Consider the following 14,247-nt stretch of genomic DNA (forward strand, 5'->3'; position numbering starts at 1 on the left):
TTAATACTCTTTACATTTCCTGCAATTAGCAACCTGTACATAGCTGTGGTCTTTGCTGCAGAAACATTTCAGCACCTTGCAAAAGGCAAAAAAACCTCTGGGCTTTTCCAGTGTATTCAGCTGCAGTATTAACTGCCAGAAAGCATCCACATTTGGACTCTGGGCAGCATTTTGGCTTGCACCACTGTAAGCCCCCTTAACTCCACAATGATAAACATCACAATGATATTTCAATAGAAGTATGAGGTCAATGCTGCATAAAGTCCCATGTCACAGGACACAAAAGTATTCCTTTGTCACATTTTCTTGGTTGTTTTGGGTAAGTAGTTGGGAAGTCTTTGGGAAATGAAATGGTTTTAGTTTTGTGCATGTAAAATAGCTTTTAAGATAGTGACCAAAGTATATTACATGTCTGACTCTTCTCCTTTAGACTGGAGAATTGTGATGTAATTGGTTGACAGTTATGATGCTTATTGATAAAGAAACACACCAGTAAGAGGCTGATAACACCTTAATTGGCTAATGAAAAATAATAATAATATTAGTGGTATTCATTCCCAACTGTATCACTACAAACAATGCAATACTGAGTTACAATTCTATCTCCTATTAGTACTAGCAGTAGTAATCCACAATTGCGTCACTATAAAGAAATCTTGTAAATTGTATGAAAGCTCTATTATGTTACAGTTCTGTTGTCTTCCCTTCTCCACTCAGCACTAGGGCACAAGCCCATCCCACAGGGACCATGGTGCCCAACTCCTGGTTCTACACAGGACCACCCAAAAATCAGACCCTGTGTCTGAGAGCACTGTCCAAATGCTTCTTGAACTCCGGCAGCTCGGTGCTGTGACCACTGCCCTGGGGAGCCTGTCCCAGTGCCCGACCACCCTCTGGGTGCAGAACCTTTCCCTAACCCCCAGCCTGACCCTCCCCTGTCCCAGCTCCATGCCGTTCCCTCGGGTCCTGTCGCTGTCCCCAGAGAGCAGAGCTCAGCGCCTGCCCCTCCGCTCCCCTCGTGAGGGAGCTGCAGGCCGCCATGAGGCCTCCCCTCAGCCTGCTCTGCTCTGGGCTGAACAAACCAAGGGACCTCAGACGCTCCTCATACGTCTTCCGCTCTAGGCCCTTCACCATCTTCGTAGCCCTCCTTTGGACACTCACTAAAAGTTTCATGTCCTTCATATACTGTGGCACCCAAACCTGCACACAGTGCTTGAGGTGAGGCTGCCCAGCGCAGAGCAGAGCAGGACAATCCCTTCCCTCACCCGGCTGGCAGTGCTGGGCCTGATGCACCCCAGGGTGCGGTTGGCCCTCCTGGCTGCCAGGGCACACTGATGGCTCATGGTCAACTTGCTGGCGACCAGCACTCCCAGATCCTGCTCTCCAGCCTCTCATCCTCCACACAAATGGGACCTATTTAATGGCAAGTCCCTAAATATTTTTTCATTGGTCCCAATTTTGCTGCATCGTTACCCAAATTTGGTGTTTCTAACACTTATCTAGACAGTTTTGATCCAATATGGATCCAATAACTCATACTGTTATCTAGAGAGTTCCAAAACCCCCTTCAGACCCTTTGGTTCATGCTGGTTACATTTCACCCTGGTTACATTTCAACTATACCATATACTTTCTGGACAGAACTACCTTATTTTACTTGAGCCTTGACTTCCCCGTCTAACTCATATTAATCCAACAGTTTCCCTTTTTATGCAGAGACAGCTTGCATTCCCGAGCAGCAGACTAACCCATTTTGTGCTCGCATGGTATCTTTGCCCTTGAATAGTTGCAGTCACCACCCTAGCTCCCACAAAAGGCTTTAGATGGTGTTGAATCCCAGGGTTTGAGCAGGGCCTGTTGCCCACAGCGTGCTCCTGTACCTGCCACTGCTTCCAAGCGGACCCCCTGTGCATGACAAGCAGACAGTGCAGACGAAGCTAAGAGGACGTCTTTCTATTTCAAAGCCTCACCACACGTCTTTGTGTTAAAAAAGAGGACACAGGAAAGGACGGACGTAAAGAAGGCAGAAATTGGTCTCTGCCAGTGGGCCGGCAGGCAGAACAAGGCAGATGACAGGCGGAAAGAGCCCAGGCCACACAATGTCCTCCTGCAGCGATCTCTTCCTTCCTCTGCGCAGAAGAGAGAAGCTGAAGTAGCAGCAGCAGGAGGGAGGGCGAGCAGCCAGCCAGCCTAGCACTCTGCTGTCACCCGCCAAGCCTGCAGCGTCAGCACAATCTCCTGTCACCTGCACGATCCTCTTTTGCTTGAATGTGTTACCCATGCTCAACGGAAAGGAAAGGGAAAGGGACCTGGATTCAGTACGGCTTCTCCAAGCATTTTAATGGGGCTGGTTGGAAAAGCTCTTCAGACCTGAATGGAAGGGAGCAAAATTTGATTTTGATCACTCGCTTCTGCTTGAGAAACACTGTACAGCAAAGTAAGCACAAACTTTTGAGCTCCAGCTGAGCAGGATTCCCCAGGGACCTGAGGGATTGAGAAGATGAGACATAAATGAGCCCAGAAGTTGAGATCCATTAGCAAGGAGATGTGCATTGCTGGGAAAAAAAAAAAAAAAAAAGAAGAAGAAAAAAAAAGCTTCACCAACGTCAGCAACAGCATTACATCTTACTGCTAAGAGGAGTCACTTTTTCTTGACAGGAGAACACAGCCTCCTCCTACTGCCAAAGCCTCATCTCAGTGCCAGCAGCCACAGCCAGACGGCACCGCCAGTTGCCACTTTTCACTGTCATCTGGCCCCTCACTTCATTTTACTGCCAGAACTCTCACCTCCGTGCTCAGCCCCACTGTCACAACCCACTGCCAACTGCCGGTTCCCACTGCCAGCTCTAGGCAGCCTCGTCTCGCTGGGTGCATCTGCACTGCATCCAAAGGCGTGCCGGCGGCTCACGTAGGCAGGCGGCAGCACCGACAGAGCCGTGGTAGCGCCGGCTGAAAACCCAGCCCAGCGAGAGCATCTCTGCTCCTTTCCTGTGTCATCAGGGAAGCCTTATCCTTTCCATAAAGATACCCCAGGGGACCGCATGAAGGAGTCGTGGTAGCGTGACTGATGTTAAAACAGCCAGCTAAAAAGGCAGCGATTCCCAAGTGACTAGGAACTGACAAGGACAGCATGCAGTCGCCCTTGAGGAAATGGCTGAGCTGGGCCAAGATGTAATGTAAGAGACAGTGAGTGGGATTTATATGTAAACTCTGGACACCTACAATGTGGAAGTGATTCATCTCGTTTTGAAGAGGACATCTGCATTTGGTCACATGAACTTCGCTGCTACATTACTTCTCCTCCTACATGATTCAGAACAGTGCTCTGCAACATCTAGCTCAGATGCCTTCAAGTTTGAATAGATAAATCTCGCCCTGCACCTAGAGGTGGTGTAGCCTCTTCGTATAGGGCAAATAATTCTGGAGGCCACAGGTCCCCGTCAGAATTTGCCATCTATCATTCACTGTTGCTCATTTTCTTTTAAACTTCTGAACTTCCAGAACTTCAGAAATCAAGGCTTTAAAAGGTCACACACTTTACCTTCAAGAAGCAATGTATTCTAAATGATAAAACCAAGTAATTTATTCAAACTGTGACTGTAAAATAATACTCCTTTTTTGATCTTTTGTTAGAATTAATTAGAATTCATTCACAAGCCTTTCCACTTTGATCTCTAAATCAAATTCCGACCCTACCAGCAGCTTGTGAAATATTTATTAGCACAGGATTATTATCACAGCCTGATTATTGTCTAGATTATCCAGCAGCATACATACCAGTATGTTATTGCTGAGAAACTTGGCCATGGTGTTTGTCTATAAATTATGACTGTAATTTTTCTGTGTCCCCATCTCTGCCCTACTACAGGTCTTTGTTTACCCACGTTTTGGTTTGACAGTACCGTTCCATCTTGATTGTCTCTTTGGCTTGCTACAGAGACATAATGTTGCCAAGCAAGATCACAAAATCGATATGATTAAATCAAATAATGGTATTACAATGAATAAAGCTTTGGAAGAGAAATTTAAATTACTCATGGAGACCATTTATTTTAAAAACCAAGTGACTGATTTATGGTAATTTTCCTATGGGAGTAGGACTCTTTGGTTATTAAATGTGGAACTAGATATAATTTAGGGGAAAGATACAACAGATGTCTACAAAAGCATATGTGTCATGAAAAAGATGGATGGGGATTGATCCAAATACTTTCCCATAACCAGGGCCCATCGAATTAAAATACTCTCAAACAAACAAAAGTAGTTGTTTTTCATGTAACAGGCTGTAAGCCTATAGAACTCCTTAATAAGGGATGTTGTGGACACCAGACCCAAGGAGAGACAAGAAAAAATACTACAAGAAGGGACTCTTTTGGTGTTATTACACCATCACAAGCTCAAGGAATTCCCTGGACACCGCTGGAAGATGGAACAGTACTATGGGAAAGGCATCAACACAAGTTGCCTCGTGTCCCATTACAGCCATTCTTGGAGACGGGATACAGGACTAGATGGCTCCTGGATATTTACACAGATCCTCAGAGGTGGTTACTACAGGCTGGAACTCTTTCCTCATGTGAAAACATGAGGAAGCACCTAAAGTCAACATCTTGACAGCAAATAAGTGGTAAGGTCTTAGGCTAGGGAAGATACAAGGAGAAACACCACAGAGGCCTCTGAAAACAAAAAGCAAGCAGCTTGTTTTGAATTAAGTAACTGGATGGATGGGAAATAGAGGATTTGAAAAGGAGATGACAAAGTGAGGATTAGGAAAATGGTCTTTCAGCAACACTCTCAACAAGCAGGACAAGACTGTCAGCAGCACGGAAAAGCATGATGAAATGATTGCGATTTTGAAAGTCTGAGCAGAAGTTTTGCAAATCAGCTGTACTGGTCCGGGCTGTCAGCCCACCTCGCTCAGTGTGGTCCCTCTGACTGCAGCAGCAGCAAGTGCTTAAGGAGTTCAAGTTCTTTGTTGTTAGTTTGGAAAGCCTGTATTTTAGAGGCTGATAAAATGCATGTGTAGCCCAAACACAGCCATGGTGAGAGAATCTGGCACATCCACCCGGCATCCTGGGTAGGAAGCTCACTTCCAGAGCTCCTCACTGCATGTCGGTCCTCGGAGCTGCTTCTGCTGCCACGGAGCCTATGGAGGTTGAGGAGCTGGGAAAATGAAGCAAGTGATGGTGACAGCTCTCGTCCCTTCTCACCCCCAGTGCCCTTCAGGAGCGTGCAGCAATGACAGCTTTGTCTCTGCTGGCTGGGCTCCTTCATCAGGGCTGTCGCCATCAGGGCATCCCTCTTGCCTGGCTCATTACATCCCTGCCCGCATGGAAGGACCCCTGCAAAGAACCATTATTTTAAGTTTGCATCCAATATTTAAACTTGAATAATTAAACTTGAACAGCAAGCAAGGATCATCGTATTGTTCACAGTGAGTGGGGAAAGGGAAATTTCAAGGCAAAGATGAAAATCTCTGCCTTACTCATGCTGTGTTGCAGATGACAACTGCAAATCTTTGAGAGAAAAAAAAAAAATGTCAGCGATATTTATTTAAGCGTATCTCTGGTTTTCATCCGAGCACTGCTAAATATAAACTCCCTGAACAACTTGGGAACGAGGGACTGCGACCTGGAGCTTTTGTCTGGGTGCCGTAGCTGCCAGCTGTGATGCAGCACACACCTCCTTTGATGCAGCGTGCCCCCACCGGGGCTTTAAAACCCTTCCAGCGGGGACACCTCGCCCTGAGGTGCCCCGGCTGCGGGCCCGCGGGGGCTGCGGCTCCTTCCCCCACTCAGGAGGCGGCGCGGCCCCGGCCTCCGCCCGCCGCCGACCTCCGCGGGCCTCCGCGGGCCCCCGACGCATGCGCGCTGCCGCCAGCGGTGCCTCCCGCAGGGACGGGGCCGCCGCAACGTGTTGCGCGCTGCAGCGCCCCGGGCGTGTGCCTGCTGCGGCTGCTGCCCCCTCCTGCTCCTCCTCCTCCTCCTCCTCCTCCTCCTGCTGCTGCTCCCAGCCTGGCAGGCTCCAGCTGCTCGCATCAGATCCTTAAAGGACCTCTGCGCTCCCGCAATTCATTCCGGTGCTGCTCTCTCCTCCTCCTCCTCCTCCTCCCCGCTGCTGCTGCTGCCAGCCCCCGTTGAGCCGCCCCGCACGCTGCAGCCCGGCGTTTCCATGCATTGCCAGCCAGCCGCGGCGATAACCAGCACCGCCCGCACGCCGCTCGCCCCCCGCCCCGAAGCGGCGGCGCGGGGACCTTTCTGCCGGCAGGAAGGGCCGGTGTAAGTTTATTTGCGGCTTCCGCTGCTGTTGGCAAGGCAGCGCCTGTGCTCGCCAGCCCCTGCGAACCGAGGGAGCCGAAGCTGCCAGGTAAATGCCCCCTCCCTCGCCCGCAGCAGCGCTCGGCGGGGGGCAGCCCCAGCCCGTGCTGTCGCATGCCCGGGCACGGCGGGGGCACGGCTGCCGGCGGCTCCTCGGCTCCCCCCCGCCTCCCTCTGCGGAGCTCCGGGGGGAGGCAGCCCTCCTGCAGCACCCCGGGGTGGCCGCTGCCGCCGGGGGCGGGGGTCTGCCACCGCTCCCCGGGGCTGCGGGGACACGGGGAGGTCGGGCTGGGGCGGGGGAGGCCGTGCGGGACCCGCACCCCACCCCGCAGCACCCCACGGCACGCCAAGCCCCGCCGGCCCCGCCGCCACCCTGTCGGTGTTGTCCCCGCAGGCCGCCGCCCGTCCCCGCGTCCCCGTCCCCGGGGGAGGCCCCGTCGGCGTGAGGCCGCCCGCAGCCGCCGCCACCACCGCCGCTTATGCAACACATCATCGATAACCACCCCGACATGGCCACCGCGCTGCTGGCGGGCGAGAAGCTGAAGGAGCTCATCCTGCCCGGGCAGCAGGATGACAAGGCGGGCGCGCTGGCGGCTCTGCTCCTCCAGCTGAAGCTGGAGCTGCCCTTCGACCGCGTGGTCACCATCGGCACCGTCCTCATCCCCATCCTCCTCGTCACGCTCGTCTTCACCAAGAACTTTGCTGGTAAGGGCAGCGGGCCCCGACAACGGCCCCAGAAACGTCCCCCGTGGCTCCCCCCTTTGTGGACAGCTCCTCGAGGGCACGGGCAGCGGGAGCAGAGGGGCCGCGGGGTGCCCCAAGGGCCAGCGGTGCTGAGGGAGGGGAGCAGGCGGCTCAGTGTCAACGTCCCACCGGAGCGCCTCTTTCTGCTTCGTTATGAGGAGGCAGAGAGGTGTAAAGACGAGGCACAGCCTAAGCGTTGGTCCTGACGTTGAGTCAGCTGTGTGCAGCACGGGTATTTGACTGGCCCACGAGGTGGAGGGGCGCCTTGTTATACTGGCTGCTGCGGTAATTACGTACAGGTACACGCCTCTTGGGCTTTCCCATATCGTGATATCTCTGGTATTTCAGGGCCTGCATAAAAATTTTCACAGGTTAAAAAGCCTAGTTTGATCGCCCATCACAGCCAACGCATTGTCCTGCCGGTCTGGGAGGTTAGTCCAAGTCTGTCTGGGAGGTTAGTTCAAGTCTTGGTGAGCCTCAAAAATCATTCACCCGGTAAATTGCTGTGACATCTTCTGGGCCACTAGCAAGGCAGGTAACCATTGCTTTACTTTCTGAAGTATTGCCTTCAAGAGTGGAGCTGACAGCATGGGACTTCTTTTGGGTCCCCTGAGGCTCCATCCTAAAGATCAATTTGGAATTATTAGCGCCTTTATGTACGGACTGGAAGTCTGTAGCTTGTATGGTTAGTGGGAATTAGCTGTGTTTGATCCATAAACATATCAAAATCAGGCTCTTTGCATGTGGCTTTGGGATTGACTTCCAACACTTACAATGAAAGCAAGCATAAAGGATATGTAAGATTAAATTACCTAGAAGAGTAACTGCTTGTGAAGAACATCTTGGTTGAAGATTTTTCTTAATTATAGTTAAAACATTTTGAATATATTTTTTTTAATATACATTTATATATCTTAAATTCTTTGGCCACAGTTGATGGTAGCCTCATTTTTTTCATGGTCATCTAGAGATATCTTAAAGAGACCATATTTTCAGAGCACACTGAGCTCGCTGAACATCTGAAAACTGTCTCTTCATAGTGACCTAAAGGCAGGATACGGTCACTTTCGTGGGTCCTTCCTGTAGAATGCAAAAGTGTTGGGTCCCTTCCTCTACTTGGTTTGTAGAGAACTAAACACCAATGAAAAGGCGAGCCTACAGAAGGCAACAAGAGTGCTTACATCATACTGTTTGAGATTTACAAATTTGAATATTAGTAGACCTGAAGATAACCTTGGGTGCCAGAAAGGTCGTGCCCTTTCACTTATGTTTATTGTAGTGTGAGTTTCCTACCAGAGATCTGTGATGAATCACTGCTTGCGCAGACAGCAGGAACTTGCTCTGTATGAACAAGTCCTCCGAGGCTGCAGATTGCGGAGGAAGACACAATTCTTAGAGACTCAGAGATTTATACAGGGGATGTTCCTCTGAGAGTCTATACAGTGGTCCATGCAAGTTTATGGAAGGAGTTTAGCAATTTTATTCACTACTCATATCTGCCCGTATTTCCGCAATTGGGTTTATTTTATGCCATGAAAGACTATTCTCTAGGACAACAGTTGTGGTCTTCAATGTTGCAGTTGTTTTGTCGGTGTTTTTTTTCAGAAGTACCAAAAGCAATGTCATTTGTCTAGTCACAGACCTCGTGTGCTCATTTGACCCTATAAGAGCATATGCAATGCTACAGGCTTGAGGTGGAGTGGCTGGAAAACTGTGCAGAGGAAAGGATCTGTGGGTGTTGGTTGATGCTTGCCTGAACATGAGCCGGCAGTGTGCCCAGGTGGCCAAGAAGGCCAACGGCATCCTGGCTTGTATCAGGAATAGTGTAGCCAGCATGACCAGGGAGGTGATTGTCCCCCTGTACTCTGCTCTGGTGAGGCCGCACCTCGAGTCCTGTGTTCAGCTTTGGGACCCTCACTACAAGGAGGACATTGAGGCCCTGGAGCGTGTCCAGAGAAGGGCTATGGAGCTGGTGAAGGGCCTGGAACACAAGTCCTGTGAGGAGCGGCTGAGGGAACTGGGGTTGTTTAGGCAGGGAAAGAGCAGGCTCAGGGGAGACCTTATTGCTCTCTACAGCTGCCTGAAAGCAAGTTGTGGGGAGCCGGGGGTCGGCCTCTTCTTGCAGGGAAGAGGAGCTGAAAGGGAGCGATGAAACTAGACTTCTTTTTCAGGTGCAGTAAAAGAGCTTGGGATTGGTGGATTCAATTCTGCTTCCAATGAACTCAAGAGCAAAACTCCTCCTAATTTTAAATGTGACCTGATTTAGATGTTTACAGCCCTGTTACCAAAACAACATTTACTCAAACTTCTTTACTAAGAAGGTTGTCCAGAGACACTGACCATGGTAACAGCAATAGTCCTGCTGAGTTATGTGCTTATTACTGGCTCTGCTGTTTGTGTTATGTTTCACCCACGCGCTGCCACTGATCTTTTAAAAAATATATTTTTTTTTCATGCTTTGGATATTGCTTCCTGTATGCAATTTAAATAATACATATGAAAAGTGCAAACTTTGCTGACAAAAGCGCTGGCAAGAGGTTCCTGCTGCTGCTTTGGGTGTTAGTATCATAGTAGCTTCCCAGCCTTTTCTTTGTGCCCTTCGGTGCATCAGTTACAGCCTCGGAGTAGGAAATAAAAACTGATGCTTATAATTCCTCCTAATGCTGTTAATAATATCCAGTGCAAGCTATTTAAAGCTACCTTCATGGCGCTAAACCAAGAACAACCCCTTTTTCTGGTTTCTGTCACCTTACTTGAAGAGTCTGGTAAAGGCTCTCGGAAGAGAGGTGAGCGTGCTCAGGGCGTGAACGTGCGGTGAGCGTGGTTTCTCACAAACCCTTCGGCTTAGTATCGGATGAGTTGCATGATGAGCGCCTAGAGGAGATAAAACCCTATATACTGCTGATCTGCCTGTGAGTTCATGGAGGATCCAGCTTATCTTAAAGCCTAGTCAGGAGTGACTAGGCACGGTGCGGTGCCAGGCTTCTGGGCCCAGCGACAGCACTCCGTGTGAAAGTTGAGTCCAGCATCAGCATGCAAGGCAAAGAGTGCGTGTGTTATGACAGATGGATTTAAAACGATCATTTATTTATAATTTTAGAAATCGTTATGTCCGTGGGATAATACATTACATAGTGTAGTTTTCCTGTGGGTGAAGATAAAGTTACTTAATGAATTGTGTTGTTTTAATGGCAGGGGCAAAGTGGTTGTTTAGGTTAATGTATTTGCTGTTTGTGTAAGTGATTTGTTCATCCTCATGTTTGAGTGTTCTGGTCTTTACATTGTTTTTGAGAAATTAAATCACAAATTGTATAATGCTTGCACTGGCACCTCTGCAAAGAAATTACTATAGCCTTTCTTTGCACTTCCCAAACTTTCTTTCATAAGAGAAAAGAAGGTCCCTCAGCTAACACCTTCTATTATCATTTCTGAGTCTCCCACTTCTCCTTTAATGTTTTTCCAACAAACCAGTGTGATTCCAGGAAGGGTGCACCTAGAAAAGTAATTAAAGTAAATCTGTGTGCAGTATTTATACTGTGCAAAAGAATTGGCTTGATGGTTGTACCCAGAGAGTGGTGGTCAACGGCGCTATGTCCAGGGTGGAGGCCAGTGACAAGCGGTGTCCCTTGGGGGTCTCTCCTGGGACCGGTGCTGTTCAATATCTTCATCAATGACGTAGATGATGGGCTTGAGTGCACCCTCAGCAAGTTTGCAGATGACACCAAGCTGAGTGGTGCAGTTGATACACCAGAAGGAAGGGATGCCATCCAAAGGGACCTGGACAAGCTTGGGAAGTGGGCCCATGTGAACCACATGAGGTTCAACAAGGCCAAGTGCAAGGTGCTACACCTGGGTCAGGGCAATCCCAGACATGAGCACAGACTGGGAGAAGAACTCACTGAGAACAGCCCTAAGGAGAAGGAATTGGGGGTTCTGGTGGACGAAAAGCTCGACATGAGCCAGCAGTGTGTGCTTGCAGCCCAAAAGGCCGGCTGCATCAACAAAGGAGTGGCCAGCAGGGGAGGGAGGATTGTCCCCCTCTGCTCTGCCCTTGTGAAGCACCATTTGGAGTGCTGCATCCAAGTCTGGGGCCCCCAGCACAAAAAACATGTGGACCTGTTAGAGCAGATGCAGAGGAGGACTACGAGGATGATCAGAGGTCTGGAGCAGCTGTCCTGTGATGGAAGTCTGAGAGAGCTGGGGATGTTCAGCCTGGAGAAGAGAAGGCTCCAGGGAGACCTCATTGCAGCCTTTCAGTGCTTAAAGGGGTGTTATAAAAAGGATGGGGAAGGACTCTTTACTCGGGTAGATAATGATAGGACAAGGGGGAATGGTCTTAAACTAAGAGAGGATAGATTTAGATTAGACATTAGGAGGGAGGGTAGTGAGGCACTGGAGCTGGTTGCCCAGAGAAGCTGTGGATATCCCATCCCTGGAGGTGTTCAAGGCCAGGTTGGATGAGGCCTTGCGTTGGAACTGGATGATCTTTAAGGTCCCCTCCAACCCAAGCCATTCTATGACTCTGCGATAAAGTCGTTCAGGAGCAGTGGTCAGCAACCTCACACAAAGAAAGCCCAGACAAGCACCCCCAAGAGCCAAATGAATAGTCTCCCTTTCTAAAACTCACCCATGGGCAGACTTTATATACCATCAGGGTATCTTGTATTTATGGGCCAGTGTGCAGTGAACCTTGAGGATCTCAGGGAAGGTTGTGGAGGCATTTGCCCTCTGTGTGCTGCTTGGAAGGGTGCCTGCAGCAGGCAGTGTCAGCAAAGGAAACCTCTCTGGTAGTGATGTTCTTGTTCAGAGCTACAGTGCGTACAGGTGGTAGTCCCGGGGGAATTTACTTGGTTTCATTCTGTTTTCTTTCAGAAATTACTGCCTTAAAGATCACAATTTATTATTTTATTTAAATCCGAATACCAGTGTGTTTGAAGTTCTTTCAGAACAGTGGCATGCCCCCAGTACACCCTGTATGTTTTTCGGTATCTGTTGCAGCACTCCTGCTTTGTATGCGCAGTGTTTTGCAAAGGTCTGTGCTTGTATTTTTTTTCCTTAGGGGTTTTATTTCTCATATCTGAAGATCCAGAAGCCTGATTTTTCATTCCCTAGCACCTTGAAGAATTAGTTACTCCCATGCAAACTAGAAGTAAAATACAACTACTAATCTCTGCGTGGAGAGTTCTGCTTTCGTTAGTACTGTACTGTCCCAGTGCAGGGATAGATAACCATGCTGGGTGCCAGCTAGCAGAGGAGCAAACTGCAAGCCTGTCAGTAGAGGTTGCCACTTCTGTTCTTCCCGTTTAGCTGCCTTGGAGCCGGCTGGGTTGTTCTCTTTCACATGATAAAGGGTTTGGGGTTCTTTATTTAGTTACCTACCTACTTACTTGGAAAGAAATCATTTAAAGTGTTTTCTTGCTGAAGCAGACCAGCCTTAGGCTAATATTTAGTGAAAAAAAAATGATAAAACCCCAAACTTTAATTAAAGTTTAGTAGGTAAGACTCTAAGATACCTAGTTCTAGTCCAGCTGTAATCTGCATCAATGTTCAGCAGCTTTTTTTAGTTATGATGTTTCAGTATTTCCTGTCAAGGCCTGGTGAGTCAGGGGAGGCACAGATCTAGATAAAGGGGACTTTAGATAAAGGGGTCCTTTAATACACTGCATTTCCATTTTTACTTCCTTTCCAAAATGCAGAAAATGCGTGGTATTAGACTGCAACATTCATTATCTGTTTGATGGGGATCTGTTTGGTGTTCCATGGGTTTTTCATCCTGCTCACTACTCTCCGTGGTTTTACCATGGAGGTAGTACTTGCAAACCACAGCCACAAGCAGAGCGCTGTTGGGTGTTGAACACCTCTCTCCATCAGCAAGTGTGGTGTCCGTCCTGTGACACTGGCAGTGAACGGCAGCCTTCTGTAGTGAAACATCTCATGGCCTTTGCTTAGATTCCAAGACACCATGGACAAGGAGACATTTGGCTTTCCTTATGAGCTGCTTAGTTTCTCTTGTTAAATGTTTTCAGTAAGTGGTTTAAATGCTCCAGTTCAGTGTTATGCTGTGTTCAGAGACAAGACAAGTAATGTCAGTGGGAGGTTTGCTCTGTTAGGGACTGGTGAGAGGTGGGTCCCAAAGGGGAGTACCTTGTTCTTACTGTTTTGTGTTATCTTCACAATATTGAAATATTTTGGTTTCCAAACTTTCAAAAGCTTTAGGATTCATGTTGTCAGCCACAGCAATTGCTAAGTCATATTCCTTGTACAGTGCCTTGTGCTTTCTATTCACAGTGAATCATTCTGTATTGCAGTCATGTCTGCTTTTCCTTCAGAAGTTGTTTAATGCCAATACTTTATTAAAATAAAGCAAAACAGTCATCCAGTTGATTTTTATACTTCAGTCAAAAGCCAAGGTTTGGTGTTGATTTTCTTGCTAGGTTTATAAAACAGTGCCTACCAAATACCAAAAAGTTGCTCACAAATACTGTATTTCTATGTCTCTTAGCAGTTACGTAGCTCAGCCCTCTACCACCCTTCTGCTAGAAAATTCTCATGAGGAAGTAATGGAAGGAGACAGTAAGTTAAATGACTGAAGGGTCAGTTCAAGTTTTATGTTTTATTTTCTGATTTGTAATCATTTTGCATAAGCAATGCTTACATCACTGTGTAGTACAGTGTATGCGTGAGTTCAGTGTCTCTTTATGCATTTCACCCAAAAGTATGTTTGAAGTAGTACATGTTGAGGATTTCTCTACTACAAGATGGAATTTCATTTTGTATTGCCGGTCAGCTTTTCTAATTTGTATTTCTATCTCAGGTTGTGGGCAGCATGTTTACACACGCTCACTTCCTGACTTGACTGTTAGTTGGCTTTTGAGCTTATTTTCCATTTTTACTCTGTAGCTGTACTTAAAGCCACATATAGTAAAAAAGTGAAGATGACGTTTTCCCAAATGGTTACTGTTAGTGCTAAAAGTACTGGACCAGATTGTTTTATGTATGCATGTGAGGACATGGATGCAGAAGTTAGCTGAAGTGGTGTTAGCTGCTGAAACACTCCTTAAATTCTCTTCTCACACCTCTTGTGTTTAAGTGCTTTCTAATCGTGTATTTTTTAAAAGAACTGAAGTAGTGCAAGCAGCCACGGGCTGGCTGTGGTTCAGCCATTGGCAGTTTGCACTGCAGTTGG

General features: G+C 48.1%; 1 protein-coding gene across 16 annotated transcripts in view; it reads left to right on the top strand.

Annotated features, from left to right (window-relative positions):
* Positions 1-5,774: 5,774 nt before the first annotated feature.
* PANX2 (pannexin 2) overlaps positions 5,775-14,247 on the top strand; it is a 34,790-nt gene continuing 26,317 nt past the window's right edge. For 4 of the 16 annotated variants that reach the window (XM_080575838.1, XM_080575835.1, XM_080575840.1 and 1 more), the window contains exons 1-2: positions 6,892-7,022; positions 9,233-13,654. Coding sequence is in view for 2 of the 16 variants with exons in the window: in XM_080575830.1 (XP_080431956.1) it covers positions 6,797-7,022 (226 nt within the window). In the remaining 14 variants the exon portion in view is untranslated. Of the gene's footprint in view, positions 6,367-6,711; positions 7,023-7,432; positions 7,516-9,232; positions 13,655-14,247 lie in introns of those variants that run through there. The other 12 variants (XM_080575842.1, XM_080575847.1, XM_080575836.1 and 9 more) reach the window with 8 other exon arrangements.

The sequence above is a fragment of the Anser brachyrhynchus genome (assembly GCF_964034855.1).
Source record: "Anser brachyrhynchus genome assembly, chromosome: 1".
Classification (NCBI taxonomy): Eukaryota; Metazoa; Chordata; class Aves; order Anseriformes; family Anatidae; genus Anser; species Anser brachyrhynchus.